At 31.3% G+C, this 23,202-nt stretch overlaps 1 protein-coding gene and 1 long non-coding RNA gene across 3 annotated transcripts in view; one reads left to right on the top strand and one right to left on the bottom strand.

Moving 5' to 3' along the window:
• LOC127554598 (sodium channel protein type 3 subunit alpha) overlaps positions 1 to 23,202 on the bottom strand; it is a 135,358-nt gene that overhangs the window by 65,195 nt on the left and 46,961 nt on the right. Inside the window, exons 4-11 of one of the 2 annotated variants that reach the window (XM_051986248.1) lie at positions 21,576 to 21,665; positions 12,811 to 12,939; positions 12,214 to 12,305; positions 10,954 to 11,226; positions 10,631 to 10,694; positions 8,789 to 8,930; positions 6,381 to 6,587; positions 2,084 to 2,368 (exon numbers count right to left, since the gene is read on the bottom strand). In XM_051986248.1, coding sequence (XP_051842208.1) covers positions 2,084 to 2,368; positions 6,381 to 6,587; positions 8,789 to 8,930; positions 10,631 to 10,694; positions 10,954 to 11,226; positions 12,214 to 12,305; positions 12,811 to 12,939; positions 21,576 to 21,665 — 1,282 coding nt within the window. Of the gene's footprint in view, positions 1 to 2,083; positions 2,369 to 6,380; positions 6,588 to 8,788; positions 8,931 to 10,630; positions 10,695 to 10,953; positions 11,227 to 12,030; positions 12,123 to 12,213; positions 12,306 to 12,810; positions 12,940 to 21,575; positions 21,666 to 23,202 lie in introns of those variants that run through there. The other variant, XM_051986247.1, reaches the window with a different exon arrangement.
• On the top strand, positions 6,501 to 9,280 carry LOC127554600 (uncharacterized). The gene is made up of 2 exons (XR_007952018.1): positions 6,501 to 6,632; positions 9,190 to 9,280. It is a non-coding gene; the product is annotated as an uncharacterized LOC127554600 (long non-coding RNA).

Raw genomic sequence — 23,202 nt, 5'->3', positions numbered from 1 at the left:
TCTAAGATTCCATATTGCCCAAGTATTTTGCATGCTTAAAACTAGTTATGAGTTAAAAGATGTCAAACCTAGTGGTTTTTTCAAATGGGTAAAATTAAACTCAAGGGAGCAAAACAGCATAGACCATCTAGTCTTACTCCCTCATTGGATAGATGTGGAAATGAAGACTAAAGAAACTAAATACCATACAAGTAGTTTATAGCAGAACCAATATCTTTATTAAAATTATAATTATTAAATAATAGAAATCATTTACTGTAAAAAAAATACTAGATTGTTTTGACATAGCAGAACATGTTAGAAAGAAAATCATTGCATGATTTCAAGATAATATAGAAATTTAAGACTTTTAAGAAGGGGGAAAAGTAAACATAAGATAATGCTATGACCAATAATTTCTCAGGGATAATAAAACAGAGAAATCCAATCTTTAAATAAAATTCCCATTATAGAAATGGAGAAATGAATGATTAAAAACGGGTGGGAAAGTTTAAATAAAAATTTTAGTGCTATTTCCTGACTAAATTACTGTTTTCAAATCATATGAACAACCAATCATTTCTTTTTATTCCATTCTCTCTCTCTACTACTCTTTTGGACATATGTATTAGTTTTGACTATTCAGGGTTTTTAATTCACTGATTTCAAACTTGCTGCAGGCATGTTCCTGCTAATGAATTCTGCTATATGAAATACATTCACACACTTATTTGAGTCCCATTTCTTCTGAGGCATGTAAATAATTACAAGGGCAGACTATTGGAAATTGATACATTGTCTTTCAACAATAAATGTCATCAGATAACTAATATGCCTGGATGAAAAGAGTTTCTACTCTTGGATTTCTCTATCTTAACTAAATCATAGGTGCACACTGGGGGAAAAAATCAAATAATAATCTACCTACTTAATAATGGAGCAATTGTGGAAATAATAATTTCCTTAAATACAAGTTGTATGTGCAAATATACATAGATATGCATATGTGTAAATATTCTACATATGGACATATGTGAACATGTATATGGAAATATAGCAAAGCTTTTTAACTCTAATCTCTATTTACTCATCTCTTTCGATTATTAATATGAGACTTTACAAATATTTTAATTCCACATACTGTCAAACTAATTTAATCTGTAGAAATTCTGACCAAGAAAACAGTCTATAAATATGAAGGGAAAAAAAAGACAACTTTAGTTCAATTGCTCTGAAATATCTGATTTTCTTTCACTCTATATTATAATTCTCCTTGCATTTAGGAAGAATAATTTTTGCATTATGTTTGTGTAGAAAGAGCAGGATCATGTGTTGTTGCTTTAATTTAGTCCTATAATTGGTACTTTTATGTTGCAGATGAATGGAATTCAAGATTCATAACAATGTGTTGTGTAGTCCCACTGAAGCATTACAAAGATTTCAAAGCTCAAATAGTACTTATTATTCTAGTTTCAGAAACATATATTTGCTCTGTTTTATTTTGCCTTTAAGACTATTCTTATATCCTACAGCACTGGTTGCATTGGTAGATAGCAATTAAATCAGAGGGAAAAATGAAAGCATCTTTTATTTTAATTTTCTCCTTTAAGAATTCCTAAACATAGGTACGCTGCAGATGTGATAATCACATAATGGAAATCTACACTAGTACATCTTTCATTTATCCTGTCTAAAGATACAGGGTAGATTCATAGTAACATTTTTCTTCTAACTCTGTACCCAATTCAAAATTATAACTTTTGACAAATGTAGAATTTTTAAGGCAACTTAGGCATCTTGATTACAATTTCATTATTTTTTAAAACATGAAAATGGTAGAAAAATCAAAAGATACCAAATTGTCTTACCAAATATATTCTTAACTGTTTCAGACCTATTAACTGAATTTTCTCAACATATGTAAATAATCATACCTGAACAAATGGGAAAAAATTAAATGGCTGTTTTATGAATTAGAGTCACTGATGAGTCAATAAATACATTAAAATGTAAGTCCATCCGTTCTTTCACTTTTCCACACAGTGAAATCACAACTATGTATTGCCAAAGCTTCCCATACAGTAGAATTTATAAGAGTAAATACCTGGTGAGGAGAAGAGAATCTCTTTTCATAATTCAGTCTGCTTCCATCCATCGACATGTGGAAACTTCTTCGCACACTGTCTTCAGATTCAGATTTGGGAAACTTATCACTCTCTCCTTGAACTCCTCCAGGTTGTTCCTTCTGTTTTCTTTTCTTCCTTCTATTTCTTCTTTCTTTAGCACTTTTTGAGCTCAATTTTGATGCTTCAGAAGAACTTTCCAAGAGTTCCCCTAGCCCACCTATTCCACTGAAATCTCTTGATGCAGCTGATGCTGCTGCTACTGCCTATTGTGCCACAAAATCATACACTTTAGCATGCAGAACTTTAAAACATCACATAATTAGCTTACAAACTATAACATATCAAAACATACTTCATAATTTATGAGTTACAGTTGAAAAATATTTCTATATATTTAACTTTTTTTACATATAAATTTATCTTATCCAATAGTGAACCTTGTTCTTCCATTTTGAGTTTGGTAATTAATAAGATTTTGGAGTCTCATGTGGGATGAATTTCTGTATTTCCTGGATCAGTCATTTAGTTTTTACTGATTAGCTCATGGAAAAAATGTTCCCTTATTACATCCATTGCCACTAATAGTATGAATTTCCTATGATATTTCACAAGTGTTTCTGAGAATTTTGGTGGATTCATAATGACAACCTAGACATTATGGGAGATTTCCATTGTCATAAATATTGCTTATAACTGTCTTTTTGTATGTATGGTGAATAACTAAATGGTATTCACTTTAAGTATAGGAAAAGATACATTTTTCTCTCTTATAAATTCAGAGCATGCCTCCCTGTACTAACTACAGACTACAGTCCTTCCCAAAGAGAGGAAAAAATATCCTCAGTTCTTTGTTTGGATTAAATTATGCCTTGAAGTTCATAATCTTAAGTGAAATTCAGATTTAGATCATGTTTATTTATTGTATTTCAATTTTTTCCAATTAGTTCCAAAATTATTTACTAATTAATAAAGGATAAAATAGAACAAAATCTTATGATAAATTCCTATTGTTACAAGAATTCATAATATATCCCTCTTTTAAGTTTTCAGTTTTTAGCAGATTCTTTTAACTAAGACTACCTCATCTACTTCTGAAAGTTAGCCAACTTTTAGGGGGGAAATGACAACCATTCTATAATTTTATTTCAAGGATAAATATTTTCAACATTAAAATTCAAGTGTGATTTATTTAACTATGACTATAGGAGAGAGTAGAAAAAATTGGTAAAGCATCCATCTCAGAAGAGCAAAAAAAGTACTATTAGATTATAGCGTATTACTAATGGAAACTCCCAGGACATGACTTATTTGTAGCCTGGCATTAGGTCTATATTTTGAATGAATAAAAATGTTTTATCACAAAATGCATAAAAAAGAAAACAATATTATTTCACCCCTCATGAAAGGCAGAGAATGTGTAAGAGACTAAAGTTAGATGGCAGCAAGCAAGCAATTTGAGAAGTAGTTGTTACTTGCAGATATGGAAACTAATTAAAATTTATAAAACATATTGGCCAAATTTTTTTCAAACTTATATTTCTGTATTAGTGACTCAAATGTATTGCCTCCCTGGCATCACTAATACTGAGCTGCCTTCCAGTATGATATTCCCCCCCCCACCCCCATTTCTCTGTCTTGCTCATAACTTCCATTGTTCTAGTGATTTATCATTTGCACTGAATCAAAAATTTTTAGCTCTTTATTTATCTGTTCATAGCTAACATTGCAACACTGTCAATGTGCTATCTTGTTTAGAATGTTATTGCTTTTATAACTGACTTGGTCAATTCTAAGTCTTACAATGTATAACAGCTATTTATATAATAAAAACATTTTATTTTCACAATTTCCTCATGTAACAATTCTGACATCATTACATAATTCTTCCTCAATTATAGTAAAATACAGCTATTAAAATTCCCCACATATATTTTTAAGATACAGCATCTGATCTTTTTTTATATGAAGGATTATATTTATGTCTTACAAAATATCTTTTTCCATTTTAAAAAAATTGTCCTCTTAAGAGATGTTTTCCTCTAAGATCAATATAAGCTTCTGAACATGTGGAATAACGAGTTACATGATGCTAGGCATTCAAAGATTATGTACTGAATAGCTAAATATAATTGTCCAGTACATAACTATCTATTATCCTTTTGTGGTTTTGTATTTCCTTATTTATTTAAGTTGCATTTCATATATTTAAGTTGCATTTCATATATGAATCCACTGGGCTGATATAAAGTCTTTCTTCATGTCTCAAGTGAAAGTCTGTCCACTTTTTATTAATTAAGCATTAATATCCAACGGCATTCTTTTGGTAAATGTGAAGATACAAACTTTAATATTGTAAGCTAGATTATCATTTGACTGTTAACATTTTACTTGTCTAAATTCCATTTCATCTTAAGCTAAATGTAGCAAGTTCCTATTTCTAAAGATTGTACACATTTTAATGGTGCCACATTTTACCCTCAAAATGACTGTATTTCAGAAACAAAATGTTAACTCATAAAGTTTGTCAGCATTGTAAATCTCATCATATTTTTTTGCATATTTTAGAATAGTGTCAAATACTCAATAATTTAAGATTATAGATCATGTGCAAAATATTGATTTTTTTTTTTGGCTGAGGCAATTGGGGTTAAGTAACTTGCCCAGGGTCACACAGCCAGGAAGTGTTAAGTAGATGAGGTCACATTTGAACTCGGGTTCTTCCTGATTTCAGGATTGGTGCTCTGTCTACTATACCAACTAGATGCTCCAAAATGTTGATATTTTCTTACATAGTATTAGGTGAATATATAAATGCCATAAAGCAACCATAAAGAGTTTGAATAAAGCAACCTCTATCCTGTTATCAGAATCAATTTGTTTGAGTGTTTATTATTTAATTCTCATTTAATGAGCTAAAGTAAAATTTATAAATAATTAAAATATCTTCAATACTCCCCACCCCTATCACTCCTAGAGGTTAAATGATTTGCCAAAGACACAGATTATAAAAAGGAGATCCAGTATTTGAATCTTGGTCTTCTAGATCCAAATGCAAGGAAATTAGTACTTTCCACTCCACTACGCTATTTCCTTTTTTTAAAAATAACTTTTTATTGATAGAATGCATGCCAGGGTAATTTTTACAGCATTATCCCTTGCATTCACTTCTGTTCCGATTTCCACTATGCTATTTCCAAGTAATATTTCTTATTACACAGTATATTTTTATCTAAAAGTTTCAAAGAAGCAATAGAAAGGAAGAGCAGAACTTGCCATATTTATTGATGAAGATTTAAAGAAAAGGAAGATGAAGTGGTTTATTCAAAGACCTGATTCAACTTCTGTCTATACAAGAACATTATTAAAGAAATAGACAACTGTATATAGTCTTGAGCAGTATTTTGGAAACATAATAATTTAATTTCCCTTAAAACATCTTTTTAGAAAAAAATATTTAGTCAGAGTATTCATTCACTAGGAGGTGAGCGTTATAAATAATTTGTTTAAATACTGATAAGCAGGAAATGAAAGAACAATTAGATTGTGAGCCTCTTGATATCAGAACGATGTTTTGCCTTTCTTTATATCACCATATGTAGTAGGTGGTTAATAAATGCTTATTGACTAAAAATAGTTCATTGATCTGTATTATATTTTCAGCATATATCTTAACTTTTTTCCTAGAGTCATACTCTCTCACTATTTACCCCTTAACCCAGCCTACTTTATTTTCATTTTATTGAATTGCCTTAAGGCTGGAAATTAGTTATACAGCTGTATGAGATGTAGTTCAAAATTTTTTCACAAACTGTATGTTTTACTATCTACTTCACTTAATCCAGGCTCTAGGTAAGTGTTTTAACCTTTTTTTATTTCATAGATCCTTTGCATTGTGATGAAGACCCCTTCTCAGATGAATGTTATAAGTTATTAAAGGAAATGATAACTTTCAGTTAAAAGTTAATAAAAAGAAAAGTATAATTTTCTTTATGATACTGATTTCATAAAAGAACATTTAGCAACATATAGTAAATCTTATTTGAATTTACCTATTATTAATACTTTCTACAAGTTTCTGTACATATGTAATTATTTTCATTAAAATTAATCCAATTTAATTCAAAAGCTATTTTAAGTTTTAAAGAAGATTCTGTTGCTATCTAATGAGTTGGACATTAGTGGATATCATGTTCTAATTTTACCTGTCTAATATAGCATAAATTATACTTAGGAATATAAGAACTAGAATAATACATTTTTAAAATATAACTATACCTGAGCTTCTTCTTGTTGCTTCTTAAGTTGTTCCAGCATTTGTTGAAACTCGGCCTCCTTCTGCTCTGCTTCTTCCAAAGTGGCCTGATTCTGTTCCTCATAGGCCATGGCAACTACAGCAAGGATCAAGTTCACCAAATAGAATGAGCCCAAGAAAATCACCAAAACAAAAAATATCATGTATGTTTTTCCTGCAGCACGTAGTGTCTAGAGAAAGAAAAAAAAAGTGTAGATAACATCTCATGATACAAGGTAAAAAAGACTGCTTTCACAACTTAGGAGGTTAGCAGCTAATTTATTGATAAGACGTTTTTCTAAAATAAATGAAGCTATTGGGTTCAGTCTATTAAGAAATGTGATGGTGATAATTTGTAATTTTTTCAATAACTGAAGTTCCACTTCCATATAAAGAAGTGATAAATTTAAAAAGGCAGAATGAGACAAACATTTTTGGACATAGATAACATAGAAATTAGTTTTGCTTGATTTGTATGTTTGTTATATGCATTTTGTTTTATTTATAATCAGAAAGAAGGAAAGAGAGAAAACAATTACAGGTTAATTAAAAAATAAAATTTGGGGGAAAGTGGGTTCAAAAGATCAACTTACCAGTTTGAGATAGGGAAAGTATAGTTGAATAGCAATTAATATTTCAAAAAAAAACAGTATTAATAGTCCCATGGTGCTCTGATCTGGCCAAACTATATCTGAAATATTATGTTCAGTTCTTGCCATGACATTTTAGGAAGAGTATTGATAAACTGCTCTTTGGAGAGATTCCAAAGGAGGACATCCAGGAAGGTGAAGGGCAAAAGCAGGAACAGCAGGTAGAATTTTCAAAAAGACAAATTTAGGTTTGAGGTTGGAAAAAACTTGGTAATAGCCAGAGCTGCCCAAAAGTCAAATGGGCTATTTGAGGCAATAGGAGGTTTCTCCTTCTTGGAGAAAGTGACAAGACATGATGTCTTGTCAATGCATCATAAAGGAAATTTATGTTTCTGTGAGTAGAAATAGTTTGTCCCAGAGGTACTTTTCAACTAACTCTGAGATTCTGTGATTCTATATATAACATTACAACATTTTGACAAAAACTTGTTTGTAGCATGAAAGATACTTTATTCTAAAAATTCTCTATCAAAGTTCACTCTTATAAAATTCTAAATATGCAGGAATTTTATGTCTAAAGATATTTACTGCCATTGGGATAGTAATATCTCACCTTCCTGTAATGAGTTTCTTTTGGAGAAGATAGTACTTCCTCTCCCTTCTCTGAACTCTGCACTTACTTGCTATACCATTGATGTGGCACAGAATTATGATTTCATCATTGTGGGAAGCTGCACCACAGGGATTTATTAGCATGGAAACACTCTCCAGTGATAAATATTGACAACTCTGTAACTGATTGTTTTTTTTAATTTTTAATAATTTTTTATTTTTCAAGATATATACAAAGATAGTTTTCAACATTCATCCTGGCAAAACCTTGTGTTTCAAATTTTTCTCTCTCCCTCCAACTCCATACTCTGGACAGAAAATAAATCAATATAGGTTAACTATGTATAGTTCTTCTAAAAATATTTCCCATACTGCAAATGAAAAATCAGGTCAAAAGGGGGGGATGAGAAAGAAAGAAAGAAAGAAAGAAAGAAAAAAAGAAAGAAAGAAAGAAAGAAAGAAAGAAAAAAAGAAAGAAAGAAAGAAAGAAAGAAAAGGAAAGAAAGAAAGAAAGAAAGAAAGAAAGAAAGATAGAAAGAAAGAAAGAAAGCAAACAATGACAAAAAGTGAAAATACTACGGTGTGATCCACATTTAGTCTGAAATGATTGTTTTAGGAGTTGTATGAAGCAAGTAAGTGAGGGGTTAAGTGACTTGCCAGCAATAACACGACCAGTATATGTCAGAAGCAAGACTATCTATTCCAGGCCTTACTGACACAGGACAACTCTCTATCAATTGTGCTGCGCCAACTTATATTTTTTAGTTATCTTATCATGTAATTATGACTTTTTCACCTAACTGTAATGTAAAGCTGCTTGAGGTGAAAAAAATTATGTCATTTTGTGTGTGTCAGCATCATCATGGTATTTTGTACTTAATAGCATTTTAAAGTTTACAAAGAACTTTGCTCATTTAACAATTTTAATCTCATTGAATAATAAGATAATAAAGGTCTTAAAGACCCTTCGTATTTCCTATGTTGTCTAACAAAATCTCATGAATAATAGTTGCTGAGTCTGTATTTGTTAATTGATAAATTGTTAATTATTAATTGATTGTTAATTGATAAAGAAATGAAACAGACTCACCTTATACCAGAATTTATAAATAATGTTACATTAAAATTTCAGTTACATACCATATTTTATCTGATGATAAATTTTAAATAATTTATTATTCAAGCCTCACCAGCTGGTAAAGATTTTCCCAGTAATCTTGTGTCATTAGTCGAAACAAAGATAAGAAGGCCCAACTGAAGGTGTCAAAGCTAGTGTAGCCATAATTGGGATTAATACCAGCTTTCACACATATATATCCTTCTGGACAGTGACTGCAAATGGTAAAAAGAAATAAAGATATAGTTAGTATGATAGCCTCGGTTGATTTGGGATTATGTAAGCATTCAATAATTTGAGTATCCTTTTGTGATGGATTTGTTTCCCTTTACTCTCATAAAACATTTTCAGTTGTTGTTACAGAGAAATTTCTGTCACGTGAATTTTCCTAAGCAAAATAGTTATCACAAAACTTAGCTTTTGAACAAAACTGGAAGCATGGAGAAACTAATCTACTTCTTTTTCCTTTTACAGTCTGCTGACTACTGTTGATCTATTGACCTCATCTCTCATACAAATATACCCTGATGCCACTTTTAAATAAATCAGAATACATGATAAATAATCACTCTTGCTGTCTTTGATTGGCCAACAATATGTCCGGCCAAGCCCCATTTGGGTGTGTATGTGTGTATATGTACACATATGTGTGTACATATATATATGTGTGTGTGTGTACACATGTGTGTATATAAATCTATGCATGTGCGTGTGTGTACATAAATCTCTGCGTGTGTGTGTGTGTCTGTGTGTATGTGTTTATACCCTGGGCAAAAGAGGGAACATTCTATGTCTTATTTCTTACCTGCCCTTAATCACTGATCGGGCATTGCCTCAGTCAAAGTGAGACCTGTTAAAGACTTTAGCTTAAAAAGACCAGGGCTTAAAAAGGTCTCTGATCGTCCTGATCTATGTCTGGCCACTGAATTCAGAGGGCTCTGGAGGGAAAAGTGAGGCAGGTGACCTTGCCCAGTCCCTGCTTATTTATATCCAATCCATTTGTGTGTTATGGCATCACCTCCCAGAAGGCAAGAATCTCTTGGGGGACTAAAGATTAGTAACATTAAGTACCTAAGATGTGATAAGCACTGTGCTCTTAAAACATGCAAAAGTCAACCCATGCCTTAAAGGACTTTATATTTTAATGGGGGGAGGGGGAGGAGATAGATATACATATAAATATATACAAATAAATATATATAAAAATTCCTATATACAGGACAAATGTTATTGTTTATTCTCCTAGGAAATAATTAAAAGACAGAAAGCATGGGAATTGAGAGGGATTTTGGAAGGCTTCTTATAAAAGGTGGAATTTTAGTTGAGACTTAAAAGAATTCAGGAAGATTGGAGTTGGAGTAGAATGGGGAGGGTTCCAGGTATGGGGGAATAGCCAGAGACAAGGCCTGGAGATGGAGTGTCTTGTTCTTGAAACAAGCCAAGAGGCTAGAGTCACTGGATCAAAGAGTAGGTGTTGGGGGAGTAAAGAGTAAGAAGATTTGAAAGATCAGATCTGGCTAAATGATGAAAGGCTTTAATAAGAGCTAGCTTCTCTTACTTATCCCACCTCTGTCACATGTAAATATATATGTCTTTTTTTTAAATCTTACTATACTATATCTTGTATTCATTCAAGGCATTATTATCTGCTTTTCAAATTATAAATCCAAAGATTGGTTAATACATTATAAGGTTTTGGTGAGAGGACAAATTCATTCCACTGTAAAATGCAGTTTATTATAATCTTCTAGAGACACTGGATTAACCCAAAGGAATGACTTTCTGTTACTAATTTTAGAGTCTGACAAAAAAGTAAAGAAAATATTTTAAATCTCATTGGCAATCCTTTTCTTTCTATATGTAGTTACACTTCTTTTTTGCTTTCTGCAATAAAATGTTTCTTAATGTTCCTTACCCTGCATCTGAACTATTTCCACAAAGTAAAGCATCATTTTGTCCATCCAAAAAATAAAAATGACCTGTTAATGAAAAGAATAAAATATTTTATAGGTTAATGTGATTAATAAGTCAATTTTATACAATCTAATAATGACGACATGCATTTACACTTATTTCATAGTTCTAAAATACTCCTTATTTTTCCTTAAGAATAGTCACTGAATTTCACAACAGTTATTGGAAACAAAATTTCTTTTAAATTAACCCTCATTTCTTCATCTACTGACATTTGTAAAAATTTTTGCAATAAACAGGTTAATATATAGTAGCACTTCTTACTTTTATCTTCAATATATTCTTTCCAGTTAAATGTGCTCATTGTTGTATTAACAGATGTCCCATTTATATCTGTTGTACTATTATAGTAGGAAGTAATGTTTGTTTCCAAAGTAGAATTGCCTGGGGGCCATTGCAAACATTTATTCCTCAGGTTGCCCATGAACAGCTGCAGCCCAATGAGAGCAAATACACTCAAACAAAACACAGTCAGGATCATGACATCAGAAAGCTTCTTCACTGACTGGATTAGGGCCCCCACAATAGTTTTTAAACCTGCAAGGAGTTAGATAGAAAAATGTATTAATACTGCCACAAATCACAATTTTTTATTAATCATGCATGAACATCCCTTTCTTTTCATTCCTCAAATGATTGTTTGGCTTTTGAGGTAATAAAACCTAGCAAACAACCAGGGGTTTGGGAAATGAATGAAGAAGAAAGTTCTTTCTATTTTTCTGGCTCCCCACTATAACTTTTTATTTAAAACACAAGAAATTTTGTTTATTATGGATTATATGCCCACAGGACAATGTAAAGAAAATTTCCCTGTTCTTTTTTTTATTTCAGCTCTTTTTAAAAAAATTATGTTTAATTTCCTTTAAACATTGTCATATACTATTATTTACCTGGTTTAGAGGAAATAAAAATAAATTAACATTTTAAATATCCAATGTTACATTGAAGCTATTTTAAAAAAATTATCCTTTCTATTTTTAAGATAAATTTTTAAAAATAGATTTCTATTTTCAGTCCTAAACATTTATAATAATGAAGTTGTCCAGCATTGAAGCTTTTTTTCTAAAATATTTTAGGAGGAAGCTTCATGCAATAAATAAAAAAATGGGACTAATTTCTTAAAAATAGCTGTCTTATGCAATATTTTGTTAAACTCAGGGGCTGACTTTATAAGTACAAATATAAAAAAAAAATGTAAAGATTCCTTATAATTAAAATTATTCCTTTCATTCACTGCATTGTGTTCATGTAAATTGTTTTAAAAGGCTTATTGCTTTATAAAGTTGTGCTTTCAACTTGGATATATTTAAAATCAGCCTCGGTGTTTAACCTGGCTCTCACCTGGAATAACCGAAATAGTTTTCAAAGCTCGGAGAACCCTGAATGTTCTCAACGCTGAGACATTGCCCAGATCCACAAACTCTGTCACATATCTGTATAAGGGAGTTCACACAAACACAATAACACACAAGAAATAATTGGATATATAAGGGGCCTAATCCCTTACACCAGTTAACTTCTTACCTGGGATTACAGAAATAGTTTTCAGAGCTCTCAATACTCTGAAAGTGCGAAGAGCTGAAACATTGCCTAGGTTTACAAATTCTGTTACATACCTGTAGAATTAAATCAGAGTTATTGAAGATTTTTGCATAATTTTTACTAAGTAATTAATGCTACATTTGGCTCACAGACCACTTTGATAAAAAGGAATCAATGAAATTGCTAGTCGAAATTACCTTTCTTTTCAATCTGCACTTTAAAAGGTTACTAATTCAGTTTAAATGGCAACAAAGTGAACTGAGCTAGTGTATAAAACTCATTTCCTTTACTTTATCTGGTGGCACTAGGAGACTGAAGTCAACAAATAACTTTAACATATTTGAGTAGAAGGAATTTAGTGTATCATATCTTCCCTACAATTTTAGAATTGTTACCTAATTTCAACTTCTATATCAGACTTTGTTTTGCAATAAAGAATATGTTCCAAAAATGCATGCAATAGATACATAGACATATCAACTAAATAGAAATCACTATGATGATAAAGGTATGATCAGTATGTTTTATACAGAAGTTAATTTCATGCTTTTGTTTTATTTGAGCAATTCAAACACTTACGCCATCAAAATGACACTGAAATCCAGCCAATTCCATGGATCACGGAGGAAAGTAAAGCCTTCTAAACAGAAACCTCTTGCCAAAATTTTTATAAGTGATTCAAAGGTATAAATTCCTGTGAAAGTATACCTAGAAGAAGCACCAAAGCAAAATTTAATACTGTATATTGGTTTTTCAATATAAAATTTAAAAAAACAAAATTATGCTAATATTTTTAATTACAGAACAAAAATACAAATCTGATTTTGGTTCCATTCAGAGGAATTTAGTTACTGATACTATAAACATTGTATTATAAACCAGTTTTCCTAAGCACTAGAGGACACTTGAGTTAATCATTAGTCAAGCAAGTTGTTGTGTTTTAATTGCCCAAAGCATTTTATAAGGGCTTGATAACATGAATTCTGTACATTTATTATTAGATAGATTTTTAAACTAGGAGACAGAATTTTACATTCTAAATTGAATACTTCTTCCCCATACTTTTATCTGTTTATTCTATACCAGTCCAAATAGTCAACATGTTTCTATTCAATCAACTGATGTGGGAACAGATTAATTGACCTTTTGACATGCCATCTTTCTCTTATGAAAGATCTTATGAACCTATAATTTAAACTCTGAGAGGGAGGGAACAAATCTAGCCCTGAATATAAGAACCCCAAAAAACAATTACGGGGCTCTATTCTTTCCTTTGAATCCTTTATGTTACAGTCAGGAGATTAACAATTATTCTCCCCCAAATCCCTAAAGAGTTTTCATGTCTGAACTGAGAGAAAGCCTAGGCAATCACAGAAACCTATGACCTTTAATTACACAATATCTATGAAGTGTGAATAGTCATAAAAAAGTGAGAAATAAGCATAATTCTTGCCCAGGTGAGAGCTACCCATGGTGTACTTTGAGGAAAGGGTTACATGCCATAGCTGTTTTGCTGATTTCTACAATCTGTTCCCAAGTTACCATAGACAATGCCTCTTTTCCAAAAAAATTCTAGAAATGATTATTAAAGATGATTTGCAAGCATTTAGAAAAGAATGTGAAAATCCATAGATATCAACAAGGGGTGACTAAGAACATATCATGACAAAGTGACAATTTCCTTTTTTAAATATACTTATTAAACTAGGATATCAGAGAAATGCCATACACATGGCATATCCTGATTTCAATGGAAGCATCTGACAAAGCCTCTAATGATATTCTTGTGGATAAAATAATGAAATGTGGGCCAGGTGATAGTGGTGCTGACCTTTGCAGAGAGTGAACACTCTTATTCAAAGAAAAGTTGACTGATAGGTTGACATCCACTTAAAGGAATGTCTCTTAGTGGAGTACCCAGGGTTCTCTCTGATCATTAGCCGTATCTTGTACAGTAGTTTTGGATGAAGACATAAAAGACAAGCTTATCACAGCTATAGGTAATATAAACCTTGGATGGGAAATTCCTGATGTAACACCTGGAAGAAGGCTTTGCATGGTAGGAATTCGACAAATATTTAGTAAATGAATAAAAATTTTTATGGATGACAATTCTCAAAACTACTTTAATAGGTTAAAACAATAGACAAAAATCAATAAAATGAAATTTAACAAAAACAAATATCAAATCTGACCCTGACTGAAATATTTTGTTGCATGAGTACAGAATGGAAGATCATAAAGTTCATAAAAAAAAGATCTACAAGTTTTACTTGATCACAGGTTCATATGAACATATAGGGCTAAAAAAGCTAATTAAATTTTGTTGCATTAATAGAATTCACTCTTGATGGTCCCATTTGGGGTTTTATTGACAAAGATCCTAGAGTGGTTTGCTTTCTCTAGAACATTTTATAGATGAGGAAATTGAGGCAAATAGGTTAAGTGAGTTACCGAGGGTGACACATATAGAATGTGTTTGAGACCAGATTGCAACTCAGGATGATGAGTCTTCCTAATTCCATGCAAGGCATTCTATCCACTATGCCAACTAGTTGCCCTAATATATTATGGTGTTTCAGTAATAGAGAATAGTAGCTTCATTTTATTCTGTAATACTCACACTACATTTGGAATACTGTCTTCCATTTTGGAGCTCATATTTTAGGAGGAACAATTACAACCTAGATTGTAAGGGAGTTTGCAATCCATGTCACATAGCGATTGCTGGTAGAACTGAAGGAGTTTAGTAAATAGCACAGTGCACCTAGAATCAAGTAGACTTGAGTTCAAATGTAGTTTCACATATTTACTAGCTCTATAACCCTGGGCAAGTGACTTAACCAAACCACTCAGCCCCAATTTCTTCATCTGTGCAATAATAATATCAACTACTTTTCTGAGTTGTTGTTAAGGATAAAATGGGATACTATTTGAAAAACTTTGCAAATCTTAAAGTGCTATATAAATGCTATCTGTGATGATGACGATGTTAAGACTTAAAGGGAGATGACTAAGGATAACTGTAATCTCTTTTTTTCTAATATTTTAAATGTTTTCATGTGGAAGAGATAGTAGGATTGTTTTTAAGGGCAGAACCAAGATTAATCAGCATTAACATATTTTTAATGGATTTAAATGGAAAAAAAATACACATACACACACACACACACAGAAATTTTCTAATACTTAAAGCTGTTCAACAGAGCCATGAGTTACCTAGTAAAGTCTATGAGTTCACTGTCATTGGATTAATTCAAGTAGAGGTTAGATGGTAAACTGTCAAATTATAGATAGGAGAACTATAAAATTCATTGTTGCATTATATTAAAGACTGAGCTAGATGGACTCCTTGGTTCTATCCAATTCTTAAAACTCTACCATTCATTCTTCTTAAATACTATATTATTTACAGTTATATAATTACAAAAGTCAATGAAAAGCATCTCTTATATAGCAAAGATGTTATCTTTAACATATAATTATATATATATATATGTGTATATATATATCCTAATCCCTCCAACAATTCTGCATAAGAGAATTTAGTAAAGGTGATTAATTTTTAGATATCTTCAAAACTGGATAGTCCCCATAGAAAGTGATTCTCATTGAATTTAATTAAAAGGGTTTTTTTTAAAGACATCATCTTAATTTAATATGTAGTTTAAAAGATTGGTTCTCTAATACTAATTTTTCTTATGACTACTTATACAGAGAAGAAAAGAAATTCCCTAAGAATTTCTTGATTTTTTTTTAATCAGGCAATTTTTTTATGTCTGCATGTTTAGAGGGGGAAAATTCACTTTCTATGATCATTAAAACAGGACATTAGTTATGTTCTACAGCTACTTCTTAATTAAGTGAAAGAAAGATGATGTTTTGGGACTTACAAATATAGTAAAACACTTGTTTTTCACAGTGTACATAATATATTGCCTAAAATTGTGCTGGGTTTTTGATTATTGCTTTTAGAAATGTTAGGAACAATTAACGAAAACTCTAATTCCCCATAGCACAAATATTAATCTAAAAAATGACTTCAATTTCTCCTTTCTCTTCACTTTTAGCTTTTCAAGACTTTTGTTTTGTTTTGTTTTGTTTGTTTTATATCTCAGATCTTTTCAAATACTCTCCTTCAATTTCATTTTCTTTTATACTCAATGTATGTAATCAATACTTTAAGTACAGTCACTGATATCAATTAATTATTCTTAAGTGCTTGTGATTGTCTGAAATTGTACTTTCTGAAGACTGCTTTGTCATTTTGAGAAAGGCTAATGATGGAACCTAATTATTTGAAGTCAGTTATTTGCCTTTGTTATTTTCTATACGATTAGAAAAATTTGCTTAACTTTTTGTGACTCATTTTCTTTGCTTATCAAGTGGCTTGATATTTTCCCACTGTTGCTTGATTTTAACATCTAATATTCCTTTATATACTGTCTATATTTTTCTTTTGCTTTTCTTCCCATGAGGATATTTGAGAAAGCCAGTCAGTGGCTCAACAAATATTTAAATGCTATTTGTCAAGCACTGTGTTAACTTCTGAGAATATAAAGAAAAACAAAAAGAATTTCTTCCTTCACAAAGATCACTTTCTAATGGAAGAGACAATATGTAAATATATGTAAATAAGATATGAAAAGACTAGATCAAAGGTTATTTGAATCAAGGTAGTAATTGCTGGGACTTGGGGATGGGTAAGACCTCTTTTAGAAGATACCTATGAGCTGAATTTTCTAGGAAGCCAAGGAAACTTAGAGCTGGAGGTGAAGAGCCAATCCATTCATTGTTTGTCTAGATGATAACCATGCAAAAGCACAAAGTAGAGAGAAAGGAACATAGAGTGTCATGTTAGAAATACACAAGTATGATAAATTTCCTGTTTTTAAGTATAATACTCTTGAAACAAAACAAATAGTAGAAAACAACTAAACTTCACTTCCCCAGTGTTTCCATGTCCTCAAACCACAGTGGTTTGATTTCCTAAAAATTGAAATTTTTTTTCAGGGGTATGATGAACTCTTAGGAAGATATAATCCCCTATTCATAGTTTGATTTGCCATTTTAAAATATATACCACCTTTGCTTACATTTCTACTTAATATGTAGAGAAATTATGGTAGTTACGATAGTATTCTCAAACATATTTCCAGTCTACGTTTCTCTATTTTACAAGAACTCAGAAAAAAATATGTGAAGAAATTGAGAAATCATTCCAACTGTTTAAACTGTTCTATTTTTTTCCCTTCAAATAGGAGTGATATACATGAATATATTTCTTCTACTCAATAGACTGTCATTTTCATAAAGAATATTTCTAACAACTGTAATTTTATGCAATTCAAGAGAAAGGATCTAGATAGGCTAAGATTTATCTTTTATTTTGTAAATTGTAATTCCTTTCTGACTTTGCTGAGTGAGTCATTATTTCTATGATCTGCTATTAAAGATGTATATAGCTGCCATGACATTCTAGAAGGAAGTGGTCTTAGTTTTTAAAACCTTCCCTGAATCCTTCCCTCCCTCCCCCCAAACCTTTTCAATTGCTAGTGTTTTCTCTGACCTCAATTTATTTTCGGTCCTGATTGGTGTGACTAAGAATTCCCTCCTTAAAGTGGTAGCATTATTTAAATTTGCACTACACATTTCATTTGGACTGGAATAAATTACCATATTTTACATAATTATAACTTTGAATACTGCAAATTTAAATAAATGCTACAACTGTAGGGGATTTATTATTTTACTCCTTATTGTATTACCTTTACTTGTAATGTAAATTAGATATAGACTTGTCCCCATCAGAATGCATATAAATTGAGGAAAAAATCAGTTTTGCTTTTGTATCCATTGTTGGTACAGTACTTTATACATAACAAATGTTTAAAAATTGTTCAATGAATGGAATTGAATAAACTGAGATTAAACCTTTAAGCTATGCTTACCACATCACTAGTCTTTTGCCCTAGTGGTAAAGATCAATACTATATTAAGATTCCTGCATCATTCCTACATGATTGAATCTATAAATGAAGATGCCATGTTTTCCCTGTTACTTGGTAAATAAAAGATTAAGAACATCTCTAGGATAGTCCCGGAGGTATACTGTGAGTTTCTTGCAAACGAACTCAATAGCAAAAATTACCTGAAATAACTTGATACATACATAGCAAGTGCTTAAAACTGCTTGTTCAAGTAATAGAATTAAATACTTGGGTAAACAGCAAAACATTCAGACTTCTTTCTCCTGGTGCAGTCCCTAACTATATAACCTAAAGCACATCACTTAGACTTCCTGTGCTATATTTTCTCAAGAACTGAAATACTTTTATATCAGTGATATGTTTGGAAAACAACATATCCCTTGTTTTCCTCTAATCTATTTTTAAAAAGAAATGAATTATTCTATAATTCACTTTCTTTTTTTTTAAATAACTTTTTATTGATAGAACTCATGCCAGGGTAATTTTTTACAACATTATCCCTTGCATTCACTTCTGTTCCGATTTTTCCCCTCCCTCTTTCCACCCCCTCCCCCAGATAGCAAGCAATCCTTTACATGTTGAATAGGTTACAGTATATCCTGGATGCAATATATGTGTGCAGAACTGAACAGTTATAATTCACTTTCATAATTATTTCAGATGTCATTTATCTTCTTTACTAATTAAACTTCAACTAGAAGATGCCATTAACCCTCGACTTTGACATTGTTTCTTTCCCCAAACCTTTTTATTAAGAAGTTGGAGTGATCTGTAAGCAACCACTTACTCTTTCTGCAAGTAAACTTGAAGGATTTTAATGACTTTGAGTCAATATCAAATTAAGTTATACACTATAAAATAATTGAACCATAGATTTAGACCTAGAAGGGACCTAGAAGCTCATCTAATCCAACTTCCTCATTTTACAGTTAATAAAAGTCAGGAAAGTTAAATGAATTGTCCAAGGTCACACAGAAATTAAATAGCAAAGGTAAAATTTGAATTTCATCAGATTATCTATAATTTAGATTCATCTACAATCTAGTTCTAGTTTATTTTTTAGCATTATCTTGTACATTCTTATTCACATATTCTACACTATTAACCAAATTTGATTTTTAATTTTCACCATGACAGCCAACATAGTATTTCTAATGTAGTCTTCTATATCTGGAGAGATTTTTCTCCTATACTGTCTTTTATTTCTACTTCTTTAGATTCTTCTCTTTTAATGCCTGACTTGGGCCCCATCTCCTTCATGAATACATTCCTGATGTTGAAGTTATTTCATTGCTCTTTGTTTTAATATCGCCTTTGCACTCTCCTTTATGATATTGTTTGAAGATAAGATTTCTCGTTTATTTTTGTTTTCCCTATTACCATGACTGAAAGTTGTATCATTTTTTGAGAAGCTAAATTTCTTTCAAAATAGGAAAAATAATCATAACTCATACTTTTTCTATTTTTGTGATTTTCTATTGTATTTTCTTAAAATGAGTCACTTCTAAACAACTTCCTACTCCTATCTTATGGATGACATGACAATGGATGAGAAAGTGCTTTAAGTTTTTCAAAAGAAAGAAAGCATATGCAGGATACACACCCTTTTCCCCCGTTATAACCTAAATGGAAGGAGTGGGGCATTGACCTAGTTAAAGTGGAGAATCATTTAAAAAGAATTGTTTATTCTGTTCATTGCCATCTAGACTAATCAACAGAAGTTATAATTAGAAGCCCTGTAATTCCTGATGTTTAGAACACCACAAAAGAATGAACTACGGGGCACTTTTGAGTATGGGTGAATTGACAGCACAATTTCTTAAACTGATCTTGGCTTTTACATTTAAGTAAACTTGCCTCACCTTAGTGGAAAAAAAGGTTAAGTATCTTATAATGTCAAATTCTTAGCCTATCAAAAGTCAGACATCATTTTAAAAGCCTAGTACTACTTCAGGAATACTTACCACCATTATCTCAATTTCTTCCTCTCAGTGGCTCTAGGGATGGTCTCTTCCATGTCACATCAAGTCATTAATTCTACCTCATGGCCCTCCAAATTCTATATTCTAGCCTACGTGTTGCTGCTTATGTCTCTCTATTTTATAGCTATACTCTGTGTAAAGCTTTATCATCTCTTGAAATGGACACATTCTCTTTCTGACACTACTGTCAGAATAGATATTGGGCTTAACTGCTAAATGAATTTAAAGAAATACATTTGTTACTAATGAGAAATCCTAGTTTAGGATTGTTTTGTTGCAGATTAGAATAGCTTGCCTTTGATTGTCTGTTAAGACCAACAAATAAAGTTTCTGACTTGACAACATACACACATACACACACACACACACACACACACACACACACACACACAAATCAACAGTTCAAATGATTTTAGAATCTCCAATGGCATGAAAATCTGTGAACAAATACCAAAAATATTATTCTTTAAAATAGCTAGGTAACAAAGAAGATTGCTTGCTATCTGAGGGAGGGGGGAGAAGAAATAAGGAGGAATAGAATTTGGAACTCAAAATTAAAAAAAAACTATAAATGTTAAAAACTATTTTTATGTGCAATTGGGGGAAAATAAAATATTTTTAAAAATAGCTAGGTAAGCACAGTAGATAAAGCACTGGAATTGGAATCAAGAAAACCTGAGTTCAAGTTCAGTCTTAGACATTTAGTGTCTGACTTTAAATTTTTTAACCCTCTGTCTGTCTCAATTTCCTTATCTGGAAAATGGAGATAATAATTCTTTACCTCCCAGGGATGTTGTGAGGAGAAAAGTATCTAATATTTAAAAACCACTTTGCAAACCTTAAAACATTTTATAAATTCAAGCTATAATGATCTAGTTAATGACTAATAAAACTCAAGAAAAACATCTTGGGAAAAAAAAGACATTGCATTATTTGGAAAGGCTTTTTTTTTTAAGTTGCTTTTACTCTCCTTTAAAAACTATAATGATAGTACAGGAATCTTCATTAGGAAAAATACTTTTCATCATTAAGATGCATGAAGCTTTAGGTCTTGCTTTATTTAAATTGATAAAAAAAATATATTCTTGGCTAAAGAGCATACTCATTTCATTTTCATTAGTTTTTTTTGTTTGTTTGTTTGTTTTTAGAATACCAAATGTTGATTTGGCACCAAAATTCAGTGAATCCTCGTGGGGAAAAACACCCACTTCAAATAAATGAATATTTCCATACTTTCTTACATACTTGACCCTCTATTTTCTTACATATCAAAGAAACAGCAGATAAGAAATTATGAGGGAGGATATACAACCTAGCCTCAGAAAACAAGGCCAAAGTCAAAGAAATATATCTAAGAATAATTTCCACTTACTCTACATTCTTTGTCCAGTCCGGAGGGTTACTCATAGTCATAAATACACAATTGGTCAGAATAGTGCACATAATGAGCATGCTGAATAAAGTAGATTATAGTTAAAGAATAAATATGAATAGCTTTAGTAAAATAAGGACAATGATAACTGTGTGGATACTGACAAATAGCCTATGTATAGGATTAAAAAAAATTTTAACTGCTCAAATAATTATATGCATTTCCTATTTTAATGTTAATCTTAAAAAACAATAATGCCCAGAACAAATTCTTGGAAAGTAATCTCATCTTATTCCATAAATTATAGAGATTATGGATTATTTGTACCCCTTTTAAAATTCATTGGGAATTTTCCATTCAAGTGAATTGTGCCAGATGACTCTGTTAGAAGACCCTTTTAGTATGTATAAAATACTGTTTAAATATGTAAGTTGAGTGGTAGGCATAATTTAATTTTCTATTTCCAGACAAAGATTAATGATTGTAATATAGAAAGTTGAGAGTACTTAGATAATAAATACATTGATTTATTTTGTATAACTAAGAATTAAATAAAGGATGTCATAAATTTTCTGTATGCAAATAGTCACTTTCCAGCTTAAAAAAAATTAGGAGTATCAGAAGCCAGAATCAATCACTTATTACTTTTTACAGTATCTTATATATGCAAAGGATTATTGTGTCATTTTTGGTCCCCTGTACCACACTCCAATCTCCATTTGTAGAATAATAGAAAAGTAGTGATTTGTTCTGGACAGAAAAATGTAATTTTGGGCAAATTAGTTAAGTTAGACTTCGATTACTGACACTTGATAGCAACTTATATGTTTGCATAAATTGTTCTTACTTTAGTTACACTATTTCTACACTAGCCAAAGAATTTCTTATTCTCTAGTTGCTTTAGATTATTGCATCTTATTTTAGAAGATGTTCTCTGGAAAAGATGTGTAGCACTCCTCAAAACACCCAAGTATGGTGCCGAATCCATGGTGAAAACTCTTGAATTTGACGATAGTCACAATAACACTATAATCTACATTCATGACATCTCTTGAATCCATCAGTTCCCATATAAATGATATATAGAGCTACATATGCATCCATAATTCTTTCCTGAACTACAGAACCACATCAATAACTGGATGTACCAAGGCATTTCAACTGAAATATGTCTAAGATAGAATTTATTTTATTCCCTGCCTCCCAAACCATCTTGGTTTTTCTTTCATATCCACATCTTTCTTTCATATCCACATTTTTCCAGTTCTGGAACTGCTAGCCTTGTTCATGCCCTTATCACCTCTTTTCTGGACCATTTCAAAATTGGTCTTCTGATTGAGTTCTCTATACCTCAAATCTCTCCCTACTCCAGTCCATCTTCCACTTAGTTGCCAAAGTTGTTTTTTTCTAAAGCATATGTCTACAATTCAATGAGCTCTAGTTGGCCCCCATTACCTCTAGGAGGAAATATAAAATTCTCTCTTTGATTCTTCATAATTTGGCCCTTTTACCTTTCCAGTACACTTCTATTTTATTCCCCTCTGCTCAGTGATGTTGCTATGTTGATCTACTTGTTGTTTCTCTTTTATAATATCCCATCTCTCATTTCCTTGCCCTGGCTCTCCCC

Source organism: Antechinus flavipes, chromosome 3, assembly GCF_016432865.1.
Source record: "Antechinus flavipes isolate AdamAnt ecotype Samford, QLD, Australia chromosome 3, AdamAnt_v2, whole genome shotgun sequence".
Classification (NCBI taxonomy): Eukaryota; Metazoa; Chordata; class Mammalia; order Dasyuromorphia; family Dasyuridae; genus Antechinus; species Antechinus flavipes.
The sequence above is the reverse complement of the archived record's forward strand: the minus strand, read 5'-3'. Positions and strand labels throughout refer to the sequence as shown.